The sequence below is a fragment of the Aulonocara stuartgranti genome, assembly GCF_965226115.1.
Source record: "Aulonocara stuartgranti genome assembly, chromosome: 12".
NCBI lineage: Eukaryota > Metazoa > Chordata > Actinopteri > Cichliformes > Cichlidae > Aulonocara > Aulonocara stuartgranti.
In genome coordinates, this window is record NC_138948.1 from 4,497,820 (window position 1) to 4,522,681 (window position 24,862).

Below are 24,862 nucleotides of genomic sequence, written 5' to 3' on the forward strand. Positions count from 1 at the left end.
GAGGCAAAAGCTACCTGTGAGTCATCTTGAGGTAAGCTACTTTGCCACAAAGATTCAGGAAGCAGACGTAAAAATCTAACTTCAGGCAAGAAGATGTTGTGGAGGCTGAAATGGACAGGGTGACAGATTTTATAAGAAGAAATCCATTTGCTTAGGCAAGGGGCCAAGAGACTGAAAAGAGCAGTCTGTTTAAGGACACATGGGAGAAATACAGCAAAGCAGGTAAATGAATAGAGAGTAGAGATTTTAGGGCATTAAACCCTTGATGAGTCGATGTGCAGTCTAGTAAACTGAGGCAGTTGTCATGATGACTTTGAGGTGTGCAAATAATCAGATGAGCAGCACTGATTGCAAGATTATTCCTGACTGAGATAATCGCAACAGGAGCAAATTATCGGCTCATCTCCGACCACAAGCATTTTGTTATTGGTTATGATACACAACAAAACCCTGAGTCATGAGTATCTGGGACATCTCACAGTACACAACCTGCAATGTCAGGAAAAAGACCAGAAACTGTTTTGTCTCAGATGTTTATTACTACTTGTCCGCTAATTACTTTAATGATTATTTAATTCTTTATTTAAAAAGAGTCCCACTGAGGCTATGTCCACACTGGCCCGGATAGATTTGAAAACTGTGTTTTCGTCCACACTAGCATTTTCAGTCGTTTACCCAGAGTTGTCCGTCCACATTGAAACGGCCCAAAATGCTTACTGTCCTGCGCAAAAGCGAGTGAGAATTAAAGAAGTTGAAGAAAAGCTATCTGGAGCATGTACAAACTGATATTAATGTTTATTATTTAGGGCTCTCAAAATTGAGAGCAATCAAAACAACTGCTGTATAATGCCCTCCGCTATCTTTGTTTAATTGGTCACATGACTGCATCAAATGACTAAAATGCGTCATCATTTTAGAAAGTCTGCGTTTTCGAGTGGCCACACTGCGACGGGGCAGCTCCGTTTTGAAATGTATGCGTTTTTGAGAGCGTTTTCAAAACGCTGCGTTTTTCCTTGGGGAGAACGCCGTCTCAGTGTGGATGGGAGGCCAAAACGGAGAGAAATCGATGCGTTTTCGTTTGAAAAAACATTAGTGTGGACATAGCCTGAGAGTGAGATTTATGTCAGTGAGACCTGCGTATAAAAGACCAGGAAGCACAGCTGCGTTCGCAATTTAAGGAAAGCATGAGCAACAGTAGCTGCAGATATTCAAATATAAACTTATATAATATAAAAATCAGGATGTAATTTTTAAATCTAGTTTTTCAGTGTGTTAACAACAGAAAGTCCTGAGACTGAATTTAATCAGAGATAATCATGCAATGGGTTGACGTTTGCCTAAAGCATTGTAAATACACACCATACATTGCTTTCTTCTGTTCTCTTAGAGGACCATCCCACTTTAATGTACGAAATTAAAAAGATTTACCTGTGATAACTTCCGATGAATGTCTTTAAGACCAATAAAGATGCATGCATGTCAACAAAACCACTATAAACAAAACAAAAACAATGCAGACAGAATTGTGCTAATTTTGTAATCTGTGGAGGTCTGCTTCAACCGATTCCTCTCCCTCATACTGGTCATTATTTATGACCGAATCCGTCTTGTAATGAAGTTGTTGACAGTAGTACTTGTTATTGCACTGGTACTTGTTCTGTTCCACAGCAGAAGGAGTACAGTCTCCTGCTGCACTCTAAGAAGGTGCCTTTGGAGTACATCAACCCTGGGGAACAAAGATCCTCTCTGGAGAAGCAGCTGAATGCCATAACAACGAAAACATGAGACAACAGTAAGGCTGTAGATAGTTAACAGTAACAAAACCATCAATCATTTTAGCTTCTTCTTTTAACGTCACATTTCACTTTTAAACTAGATTTGATATGACTTCGCGTTTTTAGTCTTCATCTTTATTAATTCTTATAAATAACCTCATAAAGCATCTGATAATGAGGACAAGACAACAATTTCTTGTCAGAGAAGCCCGTCTCCTGTACACTGAAAGACCCTTTTGTCATGTCGGAGTCCCTCATTTGTCCAGGAAGTCTATGTATGCTGGGCACAAAGCCTTTCTAAAACAAACCATTCCACCCAGAGCCACTTAAGAGAATAATACATTCAATGGCGTACTACTTCCGTGGCTGGCATAGTCATGGGGGCAACAAAAGGCCCAGGGGCTGATTTAGTAGGAATCTGGTCCTGGAGCACATGGCCTCAGTCAATCACACACCAGGCCAGCGGGAAGACATGAAGATGTTTGTAGGATAGTGTGGGCTGAGGCTGTGACAGCCACTCTAGCTGCCAGGATCAGTGAGTTTGTCAGTTTGCAATGAACGAGGGAGGGGTCACAGCTTGTATCAATAACATCTATGAGCAGATTTCTGCACTGGATTAGGGATACTTACTAGCTTCAACAAATTTTAAAAGGACCAAAACTTTAAAAGTAAAAATACATACAGAAAAAAAAAAAGTGTTAAAGCTGCTATCTAACACCTGCACACACACAAGCATCTACAAAACAAATAAAAATAAAAGCAGCTTTATGCGTCTTTTATTTTTAGTAGTGTGAATTAAAATCAGGGCTTAACACGTGTAATGCAAAAAATTCCCCACGTGTTGAATGATCGGCAAGAAGTGCTGCAAGTAAACTGATCTTCACACCTAGAGAGTAAAGCTTATTTCAACAAGTTCCTCCAGCATACACAGACAGGCTTCCAAGATGTGAAGTTGCCAGCATGCAAAATGGTCCTTTAGCTAAAATCTGACGAGGAACCTGCTCAGGAAGCTAAAACGACAACTGCATACATCAGTCCTGGGGAAGTTGACGCTCACATGAAGCAATAACCAAAACACAACGGATTAAGAATATGTCTGCTGAAATGAGCTCCTCAATTTGTAAAAAAAAAAAAAATAAAAATAAAAATTATATATATATATATATATATATATATATATATATATATATATATATATATATATATATATATATATATATATATATATATATATATATATATATATAAATAATTTTTTTTTTTTTTTTTTTTTTTTTTTTTAAATGCTACTGAGATGACAGATAAAAGAAAGAGGAGAAACTGAAGAACAAAAGGTAAATAAATTTATTAAATAAGACAATGTATGACCATTATAGTTAAGCTCAAAACAAGCATCTTCTTCAGTGTATAAATCCCTCCTGTGGGAAGAGATTAAGCAATGAGATTCCCCTTAATTTTGAAATACAAAGTCTCACAGTGATTCTGGTTTGGCGTTCCTAAATCCACTCAGTGTACTAAAGTCCTGGGGATAGGGATGACTTACTCCAGGAGTCATCAGCCATTAGCCACAACTCACTATTATTTTACTTCCCCTACTGCTCATCTGTACTGCAGAGAAATGATTCAAGTAGTTCCCCATGAATACACGGTCAGCTGTCAATGACAGTTGGGAGGAAAACCCCAAGTCAATGAGGCCAAGACGGGGGTGGGGGTGAAGACTCACATTAAAGCCTGGTGCCGAGCGAGGGCTGTAATTACCAGAAAATTTTCCCTGGCCCTGAATCTAGCGCTGTGGACCCTGACATCACTGAAAAGCCTGACAAACTGGGACAGCCCGCATGACAGCCTGTGGAAGAGGCTTGAAAGAGGATCTGAACAGCCTTTAGAAAACAGACACTCAGCACGCCTTTTATACAGGAAAGAAAGAAAAACCTCTGAAGTGATAGGAGTGTCTCAGTGAGGGAGGATTAGGGGATTTAGCAGCATGCAAAGACAATACATTTATGGTTTGTGCTCAGGCACGAGGCGCAGATGTTCTCCTTCTGAAGAGTGACGTCATCGGTGATAACAAACCACTGTACAACCATCTTTCTGTTTCTTTCTGCCTCTTGCTTTTCAACCCACAGCACTACAAACTCAAACACGTCGTTGAAAGTCACAAACAGACAAACAAAAGCAAAACATCTAGTTGAGTACAGAAAGCACAAAGCCGTTTCTTTGGGAGGACATTTTTAGCAGGCTGAGGTATTTCCTCTTTGAGGCCCCTGTACCCCAACATGAACACACATCCCCTCCCCTAAAAGTCTCTCCCTAAAAGAGTTGTAGGGTTGAAGATAAGAGACACTAGCCTGGAATAGCCAGTAAAACTTTCATTTAAGCTCGTAACAATGTTGTGTGAACATAAGGGGCCTTTATTCTTTGTTACTGATGGACTTCAAATTATAAAAATGAGAAACTGGATAAAAAGAAAAAAGTTGTTCTTTGCAGAATTTTTTTCTGTGCCACATTCACCTAAAAAATCTCATCTTTGCCCTTTTCTCTGAATTTGCCTCAAGTCTAATTTCTCAAGAATCCAACTTGGAAAGATTTGATTTGTCTAACAAGCAAAAAGCTTAAAAATGTCTTACATCAACAGTGTAAGATTCCTGGAATCTGTACTGAGGCTGTGTGAATGATAAAGCAGCCTTACCTTCAACAAAATTACAAATATTTAATGTGAAGTCCATGAAGAACAATGTCTTGACTCATTTTCATTACAGATAAATACTATGAGAAGTGAACAATGTTTCCCACAGATTTTATTGCCCGTGGGTGTATATACATCCATGTTGATATGCATGTAACTCTTTATCACTACGTCGTATAAACCAACAGATAAACCTGCAACCCACGCTTTAATGTGTGCCTTTAAATGCTTTTTACCCATCATGCACAGACTTAGCATAAGAAGCTATTTGGACCACAGAGACTAAAAACCAGATATCAAGGACCAAAGGGTTTCAAGTTTGGCATTGTGAAGTTCTCAACTCTGCTTTCTGCAGATTGTCACTCAACAGAGCCACAAACTCCACTTCACACTATGCCAGTTCACAGCCAAGTGTGAAGAGGCTGGGATGTGAGTTGGCCCCTCCAAGACCGAGGTCAGGCCTCTCAGTCGAAAAAGGGAGGCGTGTCCGTGTCCGACGTGTTTTTGCTGGGGAGATTATGGCTCTCAGCTGGCTTGGGAACACCTTAGTGTGTTCCCCAAAGAAGAGATGGAGGGCATGACTGGAAGAGAGGAAGGTCTGGGCATCTCTGCTTAGATGGCTGCCCCCTGCAACCCGTGAGGAGTGGGGGCAGTTTACAGCAAATGAGCAGTGAGCAGGCTGGGATAACCCAAGACGGGAGAAACAGTCCAATTTAAATTTCCAACATAACTTGAAATTTAATTTTTCCAGATGTTCAATAATGTCATTCAGCAGAAAATGGTCATTAAAGTGCTCTTGAATGGGCCCAAACTTTGGTTAATTCTTTCTGAAGTTACATCTGCTCTAATACTGAAAAACAAGTCAAAAATAAAACACTTTGCTCACATCTTCATGCAGACTAACTGGCAACATTTTTTCCACAATAAATACAGAAAATGGATTTTCATTAACCGACTTCAGGGCCTTTGTCCATTTCCCCAACCTGTGCCAGCTGCTCCTGCTAATTACCGATAATGACTTTTTGATCCTCAGTATTTTAGCAAATCCTCTGAGAGCTGGTATTATACGGACTAATGCGAGAAAGACCTGCTCCTTGGCAGGCCAACACATTTGCAAACATGCAATTTGCGAATGTTGAGTTATAGCAAAGCTGTATTTCTGAAATCAAATATAAAAGGAACGTGTGTTTTGTGTTGTATGGGCAAAGTAAATGTCTATTTTAAACTAGGAGCCAACGTTAAGGTTAGACTGCCTTATTTCCATCCGTAGCCAAAACACAGACCATCTAACCCGGGATCTTTCATGCTCTTTCAACACTGACATCTATCTGCAAACACGACGCCCCTGTAACCCAGTTTAGGTTAAGGACACAGCTTAATCAGTTTCTCGTATGTCCTCAAAACTTAGACTACAGTAACACTCACACCTAAAAATAGACAGGGGCTTGTTTTTAGCAGGCAGCCGAGAGATTCTGCACTTTTTCCTGAAACACTGCACCACCATGTCATTTTGTCTAAACCTTTCAAGATAGAAAATTGTAATACATCCAATTCCAAATAAATGTAAGAATTCAGATTTTGGATTTTATTTTTGATTAAATATGGTTCAAGATAACATTCAAATCTGCTTAATTAAAAGCTGTTCCTCATCTGCTCACAGTTGTCAGCCTACTTGGAGTTGAAATGCTTCAAAGAAACAAGTGTCCTTCTCTGTTCGAGTTAAGTATGCAGGACGACAGTAAGAAGATAACCAAGGTCAGCTATTTTTAAACTGTCAAAGGTGAGGGTGGCGCTGTGCCAAAGCACAGATGCGATAGTGGGCTGCTGTGAGCGTGCTGAAGTAAAATGAATCAAAGGTATACTCAGATACAAGAGCAACAGCTGAAACCACCAAATCTGGCATGTTTCAACATCTGGAACTGGGACTTGGTCATAACTTAAGAGGCAGATCGCATTTTGATGTTAAGGGTTTTGAAAAGCACACAATTCAGTGACAACTGAATCTGTTGTGGATTTTAAAGAGCAACCTGCTGCTTAAATTGATTTCCCAGAAATTAATGTCTGAAAAGCTAATGCATTATTTTATGTTTTGTAAGACAAAGGCTGAAAATTTGAGTTAGAAGGGTGAATTTTAAGCAGCGTTCCTAAAATAAAGGCTTTCTCCATCAACTGTGTGCACATGTTGCACAGGTGAGTTTAAGTATGTGTTGCATGTAGCAGTGAGTGGTGTTCTTACTGAATTACATCATGCTGTCTTCACAGCTCTGTTAATGGAGAGTTCACTTTCACTTGACACGTCCTGGTACGTGTTTGTTCACATGATGTTTTCATGCTTTGCAAAAACCCATGCTGTGATTATTATTTCCTGTGAGGGAGGACAGCACTCTAAAGCTATTTCTCCAAAGCACTGTGCTTGGAGGAAGGTCACAGCAGCAGCACAGCAAATGGTTTATTGATTTGCAAATTTCATGCTTTATGAAGTTTTATGGCAATCCGTCTTCTGTATAACGCAATATTTTATAACCATTTCTTTATCAAACAGAACAGGTAAAATCCTATAGGGAGCAGATAATTGGCATCCTGAAGAGTTTGGAGAGAACACCTAGATAATACTTTTTTAATTTTAAGTAGTCAGCCACCACTGCTTATCCACATCACAAAAGCAGCATCTCAGGAAAGTAGGCCAAGTTGCCCAACTTCCAATTACTTCCTCTAGTTCCTCCTAAGCTGGCTATTTTCAAAATTTCTTTTTAGAGATTTTCACAGAAATCATTGCTTCTTTACACAAATTAAGCTAAACCTCTCTTAACCTTGGTGAAATCTACCAGTTAATGAAAGCACTTTGCACTACAGGCTTGGAAGCAAGTTAGTGGTAGGGCTGGGTATCGTCACTGATTTCTAGAATCAATTCGATCCACGATTCGATTCGATTTTAATCGCAGAAATTTTGCATCAGTCAGAAATATAACTCTGATTACGTATCAGTACATTTCCATATTTTTATATCTATAAAAAGAAAGCTGACACTTGCGAGACGTTATCAAAAGTGTAAGGATCACAGCGGATGCCTTTGTGTCAAAGTAGCTGAGGATGACACAGAAAAACATGAAGATTTTCCTGGCCTGGGATTTTATAGCAGACGACCTTAAAAATATTCTGCCGTAGATCAAAAACGAAAGAGAGTCATTAATCAACATATGAACATTACCTGATGCTGCTGAAGTGAAGCAGAGCAAAGTTAGAGGTTTTATTAGAGACACAGCTGAGAGTTTCACAATTTTGCATAATTTTAAAAAGTTTAAATTTGTTCAAAAGCTTATTGAACAGCAGAAATGAGGCTCTCTTTTCGGAAGTAAGCAAAGGGGGAAAAAAACAGCGGCCGATAGCGCTGTAAACAACGCTAGACTTGTGCGTAATAAACAAGCGAATAATGCAGAAAATAGGATTTTTAGACAGGAAACTGTTCTTGAAGTATAGAGAGAGAGAGATAGAGAGAGCTCTACATGAAGTGTGATTTTATCGTGGTGGAAGCAAAACAGAAAAACAAAGAGGGAATTCATGACGATATTTATGTGAAGCGCAGTTTGGATCTTCTTTTGCTGCTGGTTAGGTCAATATTGTTTGGAGAGAGATCAAACCTGCAGCTTCTGAATCAGCGCAAAAAGGACGTAAACACAAAGCGCGGACCCGCCGACGGATCACAATCAGCGAGCTGTCGGCTTTCAGCTCCAACCGTGCTGTCGGGTGAGAAAGGCGACATCTCACCGATTCTGATGCGTCAGCGGCTCCGCGCTTTGTGTTTACATCTTAGTGCAGAATCCGTGTACCTGCTCTCATTTACTGTTTGGTGGTTGTTGAAATTTTGTGAGGTTTAAACCTGAGAATCTTGCATTTCGGGCAAAATAAATTTAATATTTAAGAGTCGAGTCAGGATTTTAATAAATCTGTATCACGTTATCCAAGCCAGAATCGATTTTAATCGATAATCAAAACCCACCCCTAGTTAGTGGTCAGATACAAAAGTTATTTATAAGCATCTTTCTACAGTCTAAACCAAGCAATTCTAACTCCCTTTCAGTCCCCTTAAAGCAAACCTTTCTCTTATTGGTTGGTCATTTCAAACAGAAGATTTGGACAGCAGCTGGGTGGGGGTCTTGTGCTCTCAGCCAGAGGAGTGTCCATAAAATGGCCATTTTTAGGATAGTCCACCTTCTATGACCTCATACAGAGCATTAAGTAGAAAGACATTCAGAAACCAAGAATCAACAGCAGTATGAAACATTTGCCTCATAAGGATTACTTATATATAGCTATATGGTCATTTCAGTATCTGAAACTTTAACTTTCATTATAAAAGCCAATTATTGTATTTAACATGAAAACTTTGACAAGAAAAATAACTGGAGGCAGAACGTTCAATTATCAGGCACTTCTCCTGTCGAACTAGCTTACAGGCGCCGAGCTGAGCCCCTTTTAGTGCTGCTCATAGGGATTCAGGAGGCAGACACACTCTACTTTTAAGATGAGGCTTTAAAGTTTCCTTTTTGATAAAGCTCGTCGTTAGAAGTGCATCATGTGACCCTGAACCATCGATTAGTTATGCTGCTGTAAGCGCAGACTGCTAAATTATTTCCCATGATGCACAGAGCATTTCTTCTCCACTTCCCTCTTTTCACTCCAGATGTGTTTATTTGCCACGATGCATACGTTTTGTTGGTTTCTCTACATTCCCATATCCTCTCTACTCCTTCCTCTCACACCAGAGTCTTCCTCTCCACCATTGTCATGCTGCTCACAGGGGACAGTTTGATTGCTGGGGGTTCTCCTTGTTATATTGAAGGGTTTTTACTTTGCTATATTCAGGTTCTTAGGGCAACTAATGTCGGGAGTTAGAGTCATGTAAATAAAACAGGTCTAAAAGAAAGATTTCTGGAAAAATGAAATACTTCCCCTTACTAAGCCATCTACCCGACAATATCCCTACTTTGATCATTAAAACTGCAAACAGTTATTTCATACAGCTTCCAACCTGGACTCTTCCTATTACATATTCAGTTATTATTTTTTCACTTGGCAGCAGTCAAGGCCTTGCAGTCAATCACACTTCTACCCTGACTCGAGTGGATGCTGAGAAGCACTTTAAAAAACCACATGTAAGTATGTAAAAAAGCTTTTCTAAGAGGCAGCGCCACAAAAGGCAACATGAAGAGGCGATGACTACACTTTCTTCATCCTGGGATTACTGAGCTGGAAGGTTCTGGCAGTCGGCTCTCATACGTCTTACCTTAACAGCAGTGTTTACAACTGAACAGGCAGACAAAAGTGGTTTGAAGGGTTTATGATGGAAATGGGAGGGACGAAGGGGTGACGCCGTACAGGCCAGTTGTGCTGGTGCTCTAAAATCCAAAGGCTGAACGAAATAAAAGGATAATCAGTTAAGTCTTTGTGCTTTTCAAGAAACTATTCCGTTTATTTTTACTTGCCAGACTTCAGGCAAAGATTGTTCTTTTCCTCAGTGGGAAAAATAAAAATCCCATCACCGTCACTACAATACCATGACAACCTCTGAGCCACAATTTAGGATAAACCCAGACTTTGATGAAAGCGTTGTAATTAAGACAAATAAAATCCAGGACAAGGGGTGGTTAGACTCCACTGCCACGTTGTGAGGAGACTCTGATGGCTGAGAAAGTTTGAAGCCCTTTTGCCTTTCTGCTCAAACTACTTACACATCAGCACAAACAATTCAGTTCAAGAAATTTAATTTGCGGAACCAAAAATGCACACAAAATAGTCACCATGTGTTCTTCAGTGTTGATGTAAACTTTAACAAACCCGTCAACACAAACACAATCACTGATGACATATTTTGGCCAATTACACATTTACACCTTGTGTTTCTCTCATTTATCATTAAATCCTAGTAACTGGCACCATAAACAGCAAAATTACAGTAATAAGAGCTTCGCCTTTAAGCTGTTATGATATTGTGTTCCAGTATGTGCCACTCAACTGGTTTACAAGCAAATACTCAAAACCCAGAGCAAAATAGATGCAAAAAGCAAATTCCATTTATTCTTTAATTTAGTTATCCAGTTATTCTGTAGTGTTTTCTCCCTTTAAAATAAACAAAATGAATAAATAAGCAGTGCTTAGATGGTTTAAAGAATGAAATGGTTCTGAATTGGATAAATGTTTGTCAGGTTTCGAACAGCCCATGCCAGACCAGGGTCGTGTGGTCAACACCTCTGACTCACTATCATGTGGTCCAATGAGTTCAGAGTTTAGTTTCTACATTACAGCAGGGCAGGAAACGTGTTTTTATGCACAAGACATGATGGCATAATAACATTAGGTCCCTTCCAATGAATACTTAACAAAAAGCAGTCGTCATTCATGGTCACCACCAATGATTTAATTCATAATAAAAAACAAAAAAATACAAGAAGCAATACGGCATCCTGTGAATCTGACTGTTAATTTACACATTTACCATGTAAATCCAGTAAACTGTTTGCTGCGCCTCAAAGAGACAGCCATAAAACCCACCATTCGTCAATACACTGATCAAAACCAAATCCATCACTGAAAGTGGGCTCATGTTAAAGCGCTGTAGTGAATGTCCACATCAATCAATGTCTTTCTGTTTCCACATGACCCGAGTTCACTCCCACCTTTGGCTCGCCGCCCGCTGCAAACCAGCTCATGGTGAATTGGTAGAAAATTATTCATTTGCAGCTTCACAAAGAGGATGGCGGGCAGCGCAGCGAGGCAGAGACAGAAGGCCTCAATGAGCAAGCACAAAGGCAGCGATGCCCATCACGGGACCGAGAGCTGTGTCGTACCAGCATTCTTTCTACGGTGCTAGAATAAGACAACAAAGAGGCACAATGTGCCCATTCATCACCATTACAGTATGCTAATATCGTAGATGGGATGCTTTTTCATCACGATGTGCTGGCAGAGGGAGGATCAAATGAGTTATAATTTCCTCTTATGTCACATCATATAATATTTATATATTCTGAGCATCCCGACATGATTATGGTGTGTGATTTCTAAATTTCAATCCATTTTAATCCAAGCTCAGCGCAGGAAAAAAATTAATGTGATTTTATTGATTAGCGTAGACAGCATGGATGTCCTGGCAGATGTACTGATCGACCGGAGAACAATGTTTACCACACTGAGCAATATTTGATTATTTTCAACACATTCGTTGTTGATGGATGAGAAAGGAAGGGGTGGGGAAAAAAGCATAGCTTAAGACGCTTCCTGTACGAGTGACGAGCGCTTTATCTTCATTTGTTTGAGACTCACCACAAGACCCACAGGGTTGGGTCATTAGAATACTGGGTGTCATTTTGTTTTATTTTGCCAATTTCATGGTCTGCTTCCTTCAGTTCAACTTATTAAATATTCAATTTTTAAAGCTCAACAGCAGAATAGCACTCCAAGCAGATCCCTGCTTCCTTTATACGCAGCTGGGCTACAGCACAAAGTAGCACACAGACACTGATCCGGTGTTTGACGGAGACCAGCATTGTACGGTCAACATTATAGAGAGCAACATTATTATAGAGCATTATAAAACAAAGCACCAGAAACTGCACTAGAACCCATGCCAGATAAGCACTGTTTATTAAGTATCTGTGTCAGTGTGGGGGCACTGCACAGTTTAAAAGTCCAGCGTGAGCCGATTTCTTACCACTCCAAAGTTCCAAAGCTGAGACTTTGAAACCAGTGGATACCATCATCTATTGCTCCTGTTTGTTTTTAATCCTATTAACACCAACAAAACATCTCAGCGCTTACAGGTTCCTGTACCCTGGTCTTTAAGACCACATTACCAGTTTCTTCTACCAGAAGAAGTAAAAGAAGGAGAAAACATCTCTTCAAATATATCAGGCTGCAGGGTTGTCAAAAATAAATAAAACTGATAATCAGATATTAATCAATATTAAAAATGACTATCGGATTAGACACTCATTTGCACATGTACTGCCAACAGTGCCATCTTTGCTTACTCCAATGAACACACAGCTTTGCGCAGACCTACAGGCAGACAGGCATTCAGGTGAACAGCCCCTCCCTTCTCTAGTACTAGAACTCATGAACCCTAGTCGCCGTTCACAACGCTGAACATTTTATGAGCAATTTCAACAGATCAGATGCTGTTGAAACATTGACACATGAGCTTTATTAAGTGTTAAACAGTTATCAATAAATGTTAATCTGGACCTAGCAAACATCAGTCCTGTTGGTCCTGCCTGCCCATAACATTAAGAGTGTTAATTTAACAGGTCAGCACAATTATTTGTCTAAAATAAATAAATAAATAAATGTTTCTCTTAAAAGTCAGACTGAAGCTGAGAAAAGTCTACCAGCAACTAAGAAGAAATAGTGGTGGTCTACCTTACCAGAATCAAGTCACGAGAAGCACAGCACTACCTCAGAAAACCTATAAATATGGTCTTTTTTGCACTAGAAGAGAAAGAGCAACTTTTTGTCCCGACACAGAACAATTTTCGATTTCAAGTTTGAAAACTTAAGTATTGTGACCGGATGTTATTGATAAATGAAATGCTAAAAATGTGTGTTTTCTTTTGGCTTCTAGAGGCTCAATTACAAAACTAATGTTCAAGTTAGCTGACCAACAGTACACATGTGTGATGTGCCTAATAGTTAGCGTTTCCTAATTGGTTGATTGCATTCTGCCTTGGTGGATGGGGGTGAATACATATTACTGTGTGCAAGTGACTGTGTGAACATTGTTTCATTGCAACTGACCAAGGTCACCTGAAGCTTAATTTTTTTCCCTCCTAAACACCCGTCATTGACTCAGGTGTGTAGAGCCTTTAAATTATTATGGTGAAACCACTAACCTGCCAAGTTGTGGAAGTATTGAGTATTCAGTTTGAAAGTCCGTACCAGTATTACTGTAAACACACCAAATTTAGGAGTATAGTTTTTCCATTGCTCTACCTCAGGAAAGAAACTGTTACTTAATTCCATTATCAACCACAGCGCTCAGCCCCAAGCCAAACTCTTTTCCTTTTATCTTAACTGTGTCAGACCCAAAAAGGAAGCAGATATATCTGCAGTATATTTAATTTAGCATGAGCTTTCATTTGTTATTTTCCCCTGTCTAACACAAAGCTGCTGAAGAATATCCCACTGAAGAACTTATCAGATATACTCTGCAAACTGCTCTCATGTGACCTCATTTGCATTGATAAATTTGTTCTGCAAATTTCTAGTAGTGAAGCTTGCGTGGTGAACACGTGACAACGGTCCAGATCAAAAGTGGCAAAGAACAAGGTTCAATTTGCGTGACAACTGTGTTTGCATTTCTCCTGTTTATGTGATCTGCGTAGTCCCTGTCACGACTGAAAATCCTACGTTGCTGTCAACTCTTGAGCCTGTAACTTACAGAGCCCCAACTGCATACGTTTCAAGATTGTGGTGAAACCAAACAGAACGTGTGTGAAGTCAGCATGTTCGGGGGGGGGGAATAAAAGTTGTGTTTTACGACATCCTTGTGTTACGTAAAATGTGGAGACTAGTCAGCTGAGATATGAGCTTGCTTTGAAGCTTTCAACATGAAAAAGACTGGAGAAAAATGTATGAAAAACAAGAGCAAATGTGCTTAAAAGGTGGAGGTGACCCTCATTAAACAAGGCATTGATGAATTATAACCTTGTAGTTAATGTGCTTGTAAAACTGCAAACATAGGAAGTGAAACCACTAACCCAAGGTCTTCCTGTTAATTATAAAGCAGCAGTGATGTTTCTACCAAGAATTTACAAACACATGCCAACATGAACAGTTTGAATTGTACCTACAGGAGGTGGTAGGTACAGCAGTCCTGTTATGGCCGGTGGTCTGGTGGAGCCATTATGCAACAAGATATGTTCCAGAGGCAGTTTACCTGCTAAATGCTCAGTGTCTGCTCAGCAAACAGCTTAATGAAGTATTCTGACTGCAGTTACAGGGCTATTAGCCAGAGACAGTTTGTCCAGCTACAGTCAACACATTTTTATTGAATTTTTGCCTACACAGCACATCCAACTGGAAAAACCTACAACAGAAGAATCACATTTGCAAAATGTACGCACAAGGCTTCAATTGATAAGTAACATCATCTGCTCTCTGAAAATGTGCTTGTTTAGCATGGTAACTAAAACAAAACACATGTCATGTCAGTTCATTTATCACTTAAAACATTTTTTGTGCCTCGTCTGTAATCAGCCACACACAAGTCATGATAACAAGAATGTGCTTTCCACCAGAACTGCAAAAATCTACAAACAGCAGCTAGGCATCAGCTAAATGAAATTTCAGACTCCTCCTCAGGGACAACTTGTAGGAGATTGTGACTGTGTGGCTCCAAAAGGATCACAGTATCCCTTTTACTCACTTCTGTACAGTGAAACCCAAGCTAATGTAATTTAACGCTTGTAAAAACATGACCATCATCAACACCACTTATGAGGAGCTTCTTCTGTTGTCAATTATGCAGCAGGTGTCTGCTGTGTAAAACAGTAATTTGTCATAATGCACACTCCTAAATCGACCTACCTGTGCTTACTGCAGGTGAAAAGAGAAAATTATTGACTACAAAACTTATTGAGTAATGAAAGCCACCGACCCAGCTTTTATAGCTGTGAAATACACAAGACAGGCTAATTGACCTTGTTGTCAGGGGCTGTAAACTTAAGATACATTCCCTTTCATTGACAATACAGTAGAATCAACAGAGTCTATCCAGGCATTTACTCTGCTTATCTGAAGCTGGGGCGCACCAGCAGCAGGCTAAACAGGGCATTCCAGTTTTACAGAGCAACATTTTCCAGTTCCTCCTGAAAGATCCCAAAGCAGCCCGGGGTCACATGGGATGTCTAAGCTCTGGATTCACAATGACATCCTGCTCAAGATGACAGAACCAGTTCAACTACCTACTTTCAATATAAAAGAGCAGCAACTGGTCTGAGCTCCCTCCCTGAGCCGTGCTGATGGTCACAGCATTGGTTGTCGTGTGCCAACTGTGACATTAGTGCAGCATCATAACCATTTACACTGGTGCTTAAGACACAATAAGGTGTCACAATTCACAACAACTGCATCAGCAAGAAGAAGACATAACCCAACGTGATCACAGATTTTCAGTGGGTTTCCCCAGAATGTCTAAATATTTTAAAGCTGCTGCAGTTTTTCTCCTCTCTCTGAATCCCTGTAATGACTTATCACTGAAATGGTGAAGTCCTCAACTCGATCAAATGAAGATGTGCGCATGAAGCCAAAACGACACCAAATAAGCCATGTATAAGGCTTGGCCTGGCCACCCTATAGAAGAATCTCATTTCAGTCTACTTCTGCAACGTCATTATTTGAGCTGCTCTCTCTTCACTGTAATGGCCTCGTACAAAGGTCTGCCAGTTAATAAACTTTCAGTGGTATATCCTTTCTAATTGTGTAACACTGCTGAAATTAGTGCGCAGCAAATTTTAGGTCTGGTCACTTCCTCCTAATCGCAGCACAAATATAACTACAAATTAACTGAATCAGTACAAAGACTGTTTTAAACATTAACACCTTCACAGAGCACTAAATAACTGTGCAACTTCTATATTAGATCTCAGAATTGTAGCTAAAACTGGCCACTGGGTGTAGTGCAGACTTATCCCAAGCCCATATTTAATCAAATTAATTTCTATCCTTTTCCGACAGGCCCCTGACAGGGGAGTGTGCACGATAAGAAAGCGTTAGGAGAGAAAGAGTGACTTGCTCACAGATGCATCCTGTTCTCACAAGTTGCTTCTGTGTTCCTCTTGAAGACAGCATCGCACAGAGCTCAAGAGAAACCACAGAGGCTAAAGAGGGAGTGGAGGGAAATGACTGAGGGTACAAACTGTCCAGCTGGGCAGATGTCTCAATGGAAAACCAAAAGATAAACACATGGTGTTAAGAAAACTTTTGAACTTCACAAAATTTTATTTTGAGGGGACTGAAATTTGCACTTTTAAAAAAACTAAAAACAAAGGTGTATGATCATTCAAAATTCAACCAAATCCTACATAATAACTTAAATTTAAGTTTAGCAAAATTTTACCTTCATGATGGGAATATTTTCGGTATTACAGACCTCAAGCACTTTTCAACTTGCAATGTTTTTACAGCACTTATTTTTTTTAGCCCTCGTAACGTTACAGGAGATATCCATGTAAATTTCAGGACTGAAAAACACATGCAAGTCTTGCAATGCAAAGGGAAACACCGTTACAAGATAAGCCGGGTATGAAAATACAGTGAAAAGGAGTCCTTTATTACATCATAACTTGTTCTGACCAGCCACCTACCTACATGGTGATATACGACATCAAGGTTTCCCCAAAAATTCACAATTTTAAGTTTTCCCCAGTTAATCATCAGAAACCAAATCAACATTCAGAGCACCGGTGCTTGTTTCTGTTACTTTTCATCATAAACATTAAATTAGTGCAGCTTCACTATGAACAAAATACTATTTTAGCTTTAGATTGTGACATTTGAAGTGGTTGTTTTAGTGATTTCACTGCAATATGCATGGCTCCATTAAAAACATTAAAGCTGTTGAACAGATTTTGAAAAATTAAGTGATTTTGGGAAGCCTGGAACCATTTCAGATTTGACTGATTTTATGCGGAGTGCCCCAGCTTCTATTTTCTTACAAACTACAACTGTGTGCTTGGTTTTACAGGAATCTCGTGCTTTTCATTAAACAGGCACAGCTGCAGGATAATAGCTGAATGAGGTACCAAGAGATGAGCCACTCTAAAAAACCTCACATGATCCATTCAGTACTTTGACATCAGTCGCATGAGTGACCCAGAATTACACACTGAGCATACTGAACTTCCAGTATGTCTTTTTAAAGACTTTTCCAGTGATTTTAGTGTTGCAGACAAATACCTAATGACACAATAAATTCATCACAACGTGAGATAAAAACAGTTCACTTGTCAATTTTAGAAAAAATTTAAATGCTCATAAATCTCATTTTCAGTTTTTTAGTTGCGACAGATTTATTTTTTAATAACCCTTCCTTTTTAGTTCTTTCCTCCTTTGTCATTTTTTATGATACAAGTATAATAGATTCCCTTCAGATTTTTAACAAACATCCAACTGCAACTTTTCCATAAACGGTATAGTCTAGTTATTATTATAGTGTCTGCTGAAAACGTAAACCTCATTAACTGTAGGATAAGGATCATAAAACTTAGCCTGTGCTGTCTTAAGTCAGTCTTTTTCTCATGTTGACATTCCAATAAAATCAAACATCGTAAGTTTTTCCTCTTTTGTGTTTTTGACTTTGTTCATTTCCTTTTAGAGCAAACATTACACACTAATGCAACAGCTTTCTTCTTGTGAATTTCCACCAGGACTATGAGAGGAAATAATCTCAAAAGGAATCTAGTTTTAGTCAAGTCAAGAACCGTGGTCTCTGCTGACTTGAGGCTCATTATCTTTAGATGTGTGGAGGCATCATGAAAAGACAGGAAACAAACTGATGCAATGTGGGTTATCTGAACAGATTACGATAGCAGGAAGTTCAATATGAGCCAGTGTTAAAGCTGCAGCTTTGCCTCACATGTAATTTTAACCCAACTGTGTTGCTGTCATTACAGGACTAGTTTCACTTTACACATATACAAACCCGTGTTATGCAGACTCAGCAATTGATTCAGAATTTGTTTTCACTTTTAACACAAATGCACATTCTGAAATGTGCTTGCTCATGTTTATCCTGACTGTGCATCGGTGTTGCTGTTCGGCTAAAAGACAACTTAGTGCGTACAACTGTAACTGTAATACTCGTTTTTAAATATGCCCTGGTGCAAAGTTGCCTTGTAATCTCTGAGCAGGTAACACAACATTTTCACCAAAGATCAAACAGATCAAGCTTTTCTGGCCACAAACCCTGAAACCTCAGCAAACATTTAAGCAAGCATTGGTTAGTGGTTGGAGGTCCAATATTGCTGAATGGTTAGAGCATGGGACGAGCACTGTAACAAATACAGGGCTTTTATATATGACAACATTGTGATAATATATACACGAGTCTGGTCGGTGTCATAATTTATGACGAAGCCTCTCTGAAACAAACAGAAGGGGTAGTGAGGTAGCTTCAAAGAGGCAGCGAAGCAGCAAACAGAGTCCTTTGCCAAATCATCTGTTTCACAAAGATTATTTGCAAAGAAAAAAGTATCTTTTCAGCTGCTCCTGTCCTCCACTGTTTTGTTTTACACAGCAACAACGTTAGAGAATGAAGAACACGTTGAAACAAAAACCGCCTTTTTTTGCATCAATCTTTAAATTAGTGTCTTATTAACTTTGCTCAAGGCTGACAGCAACTGTCTCACTGACACCTGAAAAATGGGTCTCAAAGGGAACAAGCTTTGTAAGTCGTAATTTTGCAAATTTAGATTATGTATATAAATTAATTCTGATCTACTGAGCCAGTATGGGAAAGTATTACACTGGACACTGCATATCAGAAAGCTACTTAACTGGACAGAGAACAGACACATTAATGAAATTCAATGATAGTAAACAAACATACATTACCATTTCATGTTTGTCTTTTTAAATTTTATAAAGCTGCCCTCTCCCAGGTGCTTTAAAAAAAAAAATGTTAATTTATACATTTGTGCTAAATTTTTTAAACTATAGTTATTAAGAAGCAAAATCATGATTATGGCGGTTGCACTAATCCAGGAGCCTTAGATTAAAGTGCAACACAGCTTGTCCTGATAAGACAACACGCAGACAACAGTAATCCCTGTATTATGCTTCTGTAATGAATCTACGTCGAGTCTACGACTTGGCTTATGCCAGCGGCCGACACCATTGCCAGTATTTATACCTGTATGAACAGCGTCAATGGCAACATGTTGTTAAATTTCCAGGGAGGTGCATGTTAGGTTATGGGACAAATAAATTTAACACAGAAATATACTGTAAGAGAGCAATCAGTCAAAGCACACAACCGACCAAAACATTGTTCAAGAGGGACAGCAGAAATCCGGAGACAAAGATAAAAAAAATAAATAAAACCACCAACCTATGAAAACCTCCCGTTTCTTCTAGATCATCACAAGACCAGATGAGTCGCAGCAAATTCAAGTTTGGTCTAGACTAAAAAGTCATCTTTACTCGAGCTGAAGTAAAAGTTTCAGGGAGACAAAAACTGCTGCAATGAAGCGCTTATTCACAGCCATAAACAGATTTTAGACCTTCATACAGACCTTTCACACGGGCACCGGCACTTTTTCCACTTTAACATTTCATCTACTTTCAAATGTACCAGGCACAGTTGGTGAAATGAAATATTCTGTTATATGATTAACCATGCAGTCCAGACACCCAGCTCTTTAGCTTGGGACAGACTGATGAGCAAAGGTTACAGTGCAGAAAAACCAGCCACAGACTCTGCACATGATTATATGATGACACAGACTCATGACTGCTTGCAGGAAGAGTTGTGTTGTTTTGTTTTTAATTTGGGCGAGTGAGATCAAGTTTACAGCGTGTTTACAGCTGCATGAAGAGACATGCTCGTCACCACTGAGGCACTTAGCACAGGCTTACACAGAACGATTATGGGCTGAGATGAGAAATATGTTTGATTATAATGTCTCTTCTGGTTAATTTTAGGTGGGACCAGAGAGGTTAAACTTCCTTTAAAATTGTCCCAGATTAAGCTTAGTTTTAGGGCTCACCCTTTGACTAAATTAGTCCTCAAACAGCAGGGAGAAAATCTGAGCAATCGAGTAAAATAGTGTCAAACATGCTGTTGAGTGTGATCAGATAAGAAGTCAGCAGTGAGGGGGAACTAGAAAAAGAAAAAAAAGGCTACTCATAAATATATTTATATGTATTATTTTGAGAATGATCTCTTAGAACACTTTCCCAGAAATATCTCATTAGAGTCACATTATCCTCTAACAAAAAGGCAAAAACAACTGCTTCCTACACAAGAGGAATTCTCTTCCCCTCCCAGATTGATTTTACATTTCACATCAAAAGTATTCACAAAAACGTCTCGAGTGGTGTGCGTCGTAATGGGAAAAGATATCCACCTTTCCGAAGTAAAATCTAAAACCAAATGTTAGCATATTTCTGATTGACATCAACTACTTTTTGGCTTTCAACAAGTTGAAAATTAGCAAACACCAAAACAATATCTGATGTGTGTAAAATCTTTACTCTTAAATCAAGGCTGGTAAATATCTGGTCAATATTTAGGAATACTTTAAACTTTGTAGGTATTTGTAGGGAAGCTGGCATTACCACACCATGAATTTGAAAGAAAAGGAACTGCCGAAATAAGCGACTTCTTTGCAAACTCATCCAGTGGGGCAGTTTTGACACCATTGTTTTGAAGGTTGTGGCTTTTGGGCTGCATGTTTGACAAAACCACTCTAAGGACTAATTAGCTGTCTAATTGGCTGAATTACCTTTAAAGTTTCTAATTATGTTTTCAATCAATATGCTTTGATAAGCACTGGACAATTTGTGAACCAGTAACTCTTGCTCAAAAGCTGTTTATTTCCACACTTCCTCTTGTCTCTGCCCGGCTGGCTGAATGTGCTTGGAGGTGGTTTCAACATTTGTGAACACATTTTTGAACACAAAGCGTTGTTAAAATCAGGAAGGAATTTTTAAATCTTTCCAAGAAGTCTTGCAAAGCACATCTTCAAAAGTGGTAGAGAGCAGGCAAAACCAGGGGCCAAATAAAGTCAGTACCAAGTTTTCAACACAGTTCACAGCTCAATTTAAATGACAAAAAAAGGAAAAACAAAAAAGTTCACATTTGTAGGTTTTTACATCTTGAGACTGAAAGACTTCTACTTTGATTTAAATTTCCCCACACAGCCAGAGAGTTCAGGGATTCCTCAGCTTAACAGGTGCTTTTGGACAAGTGACCACACACTAAGCATAGATAAATGAAACTAGATAAAATGTTTTTATTCTCAAGATTTTAATTTCAAAGTTATGTGTCACACATTTAGATGTAATATCTCAAAACAAGCTACAGCAGGAAATCAGTCTTTCAAAACTAGTTCATTCCTAATTATTACTGTAGTGTGTATTAATAATGTGTACCTCCTGTCCTAACCTGGAGTAGGTCATTCTTAGCTGACTATGCATATGTGCTTAACACCATTTCTTGATTTCTATGTTTAATGCTTTTGTACATTTATTTGAATATTTTATAGCTTGCTTTTTTCCCTTAGTCTCCCCACCAAAAATAAATAACTAAATAAATCAGGCTAGGCCTGATGGGAGCCCCACCCTAAGCCCATTTCTGTTGGAGAAGTCTTCCTGTTAAAAAAAAAAAAAAAAAGAAAAAGAAGTTTGTCCTTCCCACCATAACCAAGTGCTTGCTCACAGGGGGTCATCTGATTGGTGTGGCTTTCTCTCTAATACGGGAGTACCCTCTCGTATTAGAGAGAAATCTTCTCCTGCATTGTACCCAATGACAGGACTGCTGCTGTAAACAAGCACTACACAAATGCTTTAAAGAGGGCAAAACTGTTTTAACCCTTGCTAAAGACTCTCGATAAGGCAAAAGTGACTTTTACACTGCTTTATGTTGACACAGGAGGGTTGGACCCCGAGGGCAACCCACACCTTCTCCTCTCCACTCCCCTAGTCTTGGATCAGCTAAAGCAAGATGTAAACCACAGCTGTATGGGGAAAGCTTTAATTCTAGCCATGCACCAAATCCCCGGTGTCCCAGTTTAAGTGGCAACTGCCTGGAAGAGGAGAGCGACCTACTTCTATCACAAGGAGATGTTCAGTAGAACAAACACGAGCCATAAAATAAACCCGTTACCATCATTAAGCTGCATGTGCGATACATACCCTCTGCAACAAGCTCCTCCACGGTGACTTGGTACCGGCCGACTGAAAACACTTTCCCGAAGTAGCTGCTGACTCCGGAGCTGGAGCTGGACCCGGATGCCCCTCCGAGCCCACCGCTCTCAGACTTTGGCATTCTCGAAAACTTCTTCATCCTTTCCTTTCTCTGTCAGGGCCAACCAAAATGCAATCCCTAATCAGAGGCGAATCGACTCCGCAGTCCAGTTTAACTCGGTCGCGTCCCCTATCTACTTATCTGGACTCTCTTCTTCTCCTGCATGCTCCGCGTCTGGTTCTCCTAGAGGGGCTGCACGACATTTAAAAAGTCCACTTAATAACCACGCGTCATGGTGACACAACCGCGTTCCGAAATCTCGTACCGGCGACAGCGTCAAAAACAAAAACAAAAACTGCCACTTTAGCTTACGCTAGCCAGTTGTGGCAGTTGCTAGCATGCGTGCATGCAGTCAGGACGCTCCGACACAATGAAACGGGGAAGAAGAGCAGCACTGTAGAAGAAGGGCGGAAATAAACTCCTCAACGGAATAAATTCAGCCAACCAGCCCTCCAAAACCAGCCTTGACGTGGTTAGCTTCACGCCCGCCACTTGGTCGGGCGATTCGTCTAGTTAGCTCGCTAGCTTCGGTGGTTAGCGGCTAACGAGCTTCGCTAGCAGCCACAGCGGTTCCTCGAGCCGCCCCGAGTGCAGGTGGGCTAACAAAGTACGGGACGGCACCTGTGATACAAGCGGGCGTCGTCTGCTTGTCAGAACCACTCCAGTGAAGCCGTTTTCATCCGGTTCATTTGTGTCATTTTCCTTGAGCTTCTCTAACCGTTAAACTTCTCGTGACTCCTAAACGGCAGGCTTCAAAATAAGTGGGTGGTTTGTTATTTACCCAATGAGAGTGACAACCTAACCCAATGTGGCCCCGCCCCCTTTCATTGTTATGATTGGTGTAAGTGGAGATTGTATGGAAGCCCACTGATGCCAGCAAGAAAGAAAGATTAATGAATGAGGGCATCGAACTAATAAAAAAAAGAATCCATCTATCAGTTGACCAAAATTCAAGTATTTTTAATCATTAAAATTATCATATATAAAATATAATTTTATTTTTCATGAAAAAAAATTTCTTACTTAGTAAATAAAAAATAACTTATGAAAGTATCTTATTTCAGATGCTCCCTTTAAGGGTCACCACCTCAGTTTCCATCTCACCCTATCCCTAGCATTGTCCTCTATCACACCAACCCTCTGCGTGTCCTTCTTCACTACATCCACTGACCTCCTCTGTGGTCTTCCTCCTTTCCATCCATGTATTCAACATTCTTTGTCCAGTTTATCCACTATCCCTCCTCTGCATATGTCCAAACCATCTCAGCCTTCCCACCCACTCAGCCTGAGCATCATGGCACACGTAACTTCAGTCATTCATTTCTCAGTGTAGAGAATTCAGGTACATGAAGCAATGGCATTAGTTAACTAAAACAACATTTTATAAAAGGAGAAAAGATTAGTTAAGTAAAATTTTAAAAAATTAAAAAGAAAACAAATTATATATTTAAACCATCACCCCCAAAAATAATAAAAATGAAAAATTTAATTATGGTAAGCCCGTTGATTATCCTTTGTGCTTTTGTTCCTAGAAACAAGACAATTTACCAGCAGGTAAAAACCTCTCAAATGAAATGGAATTACATAAAAGTCATAATAAACAATGTGTTTTAAAAAGGAGTTCACTGATGTGTAAAATTGTAGCTTATATAAAAGGGGGAAACAATCTAGAACTATATTTTATATTTACAACACTAACAAATTTAAACAATTAAAAATTATGAAATTAATAGGGCTGTCACAAACTCACATTATCATCATCATAAAAAATCTGAATAACAATGGCTTCTATCTCATATTTTCCTTTATTTTTTTTTGTTCATTTCCAAATTAATCATACTTAAAACAGAAGTATAGAGTGGCGTAGAGTGACCCTGTTACCACCATGGTGTTTATTCTAACCACCGGTGCCAATGTTTTTAACTGCCCTTGTCCCGGCCCTACCTATATGTATCAAGAATGAAGCCGAATTAGTTAATTTTTCACCTAATGAATGAATGAATTAATTAATCAATAAAAACATTTTGGTGATGTGATACTGGTTGTCACAGTTTAGCATCCAGCTAAGCTGTTTTTGACAATCACCTCAAAAATTTAATTTACTAAATATGAATTTTGATAATTTTTAAAATAACTTTGTTAAAGGTAAGAAACTGTTACAATGATTATTATTTATAATTTTTGTTTTCTGCCTGCCTGCCTTCATATCTGCTTATTTGCTTTTCTTGGTAGCAACAGGCTTCCATAAGAAGCACCCAGCCAATACTCATCTGTTACTGGGCGGCCTGAGTGACACACTAAGCAGTTTGGTTGAGGAAGGGGAGCACTAAACAGCCTGGAAAGAATGTAGTGCATGGAGAAATAAACAAACCTCAAGCT

The 24,862-nt window shown here is 39.4% G+C and overlaps 1 protein-coding gene across 1 annotated transcript in view; it reads right to left on the reverse strand.

Annotated features, from left to right (window-relative positions):
* Positions 1-23,281, reverse strand: part of bmp2k (BMP2 inducible kinase) — a 55,930-nt gene extending 32,649 nt beyond the window's left edge. The window contains exon 1 of the mRNA XM_082556060.1: positions 22,372-23,281. Within this exon, the coding sequence (XP_082412186.1) occupies positions 22,372-22,522 (151 nt within the window). The 5' untranslated portion in view covers positions 22,523-23,281. The remainder of the gene's footprint in view (positions 1-22,371) is intronic.
* Positions 23,282-24,862: the final 1,581 nt, after the last annotated feature.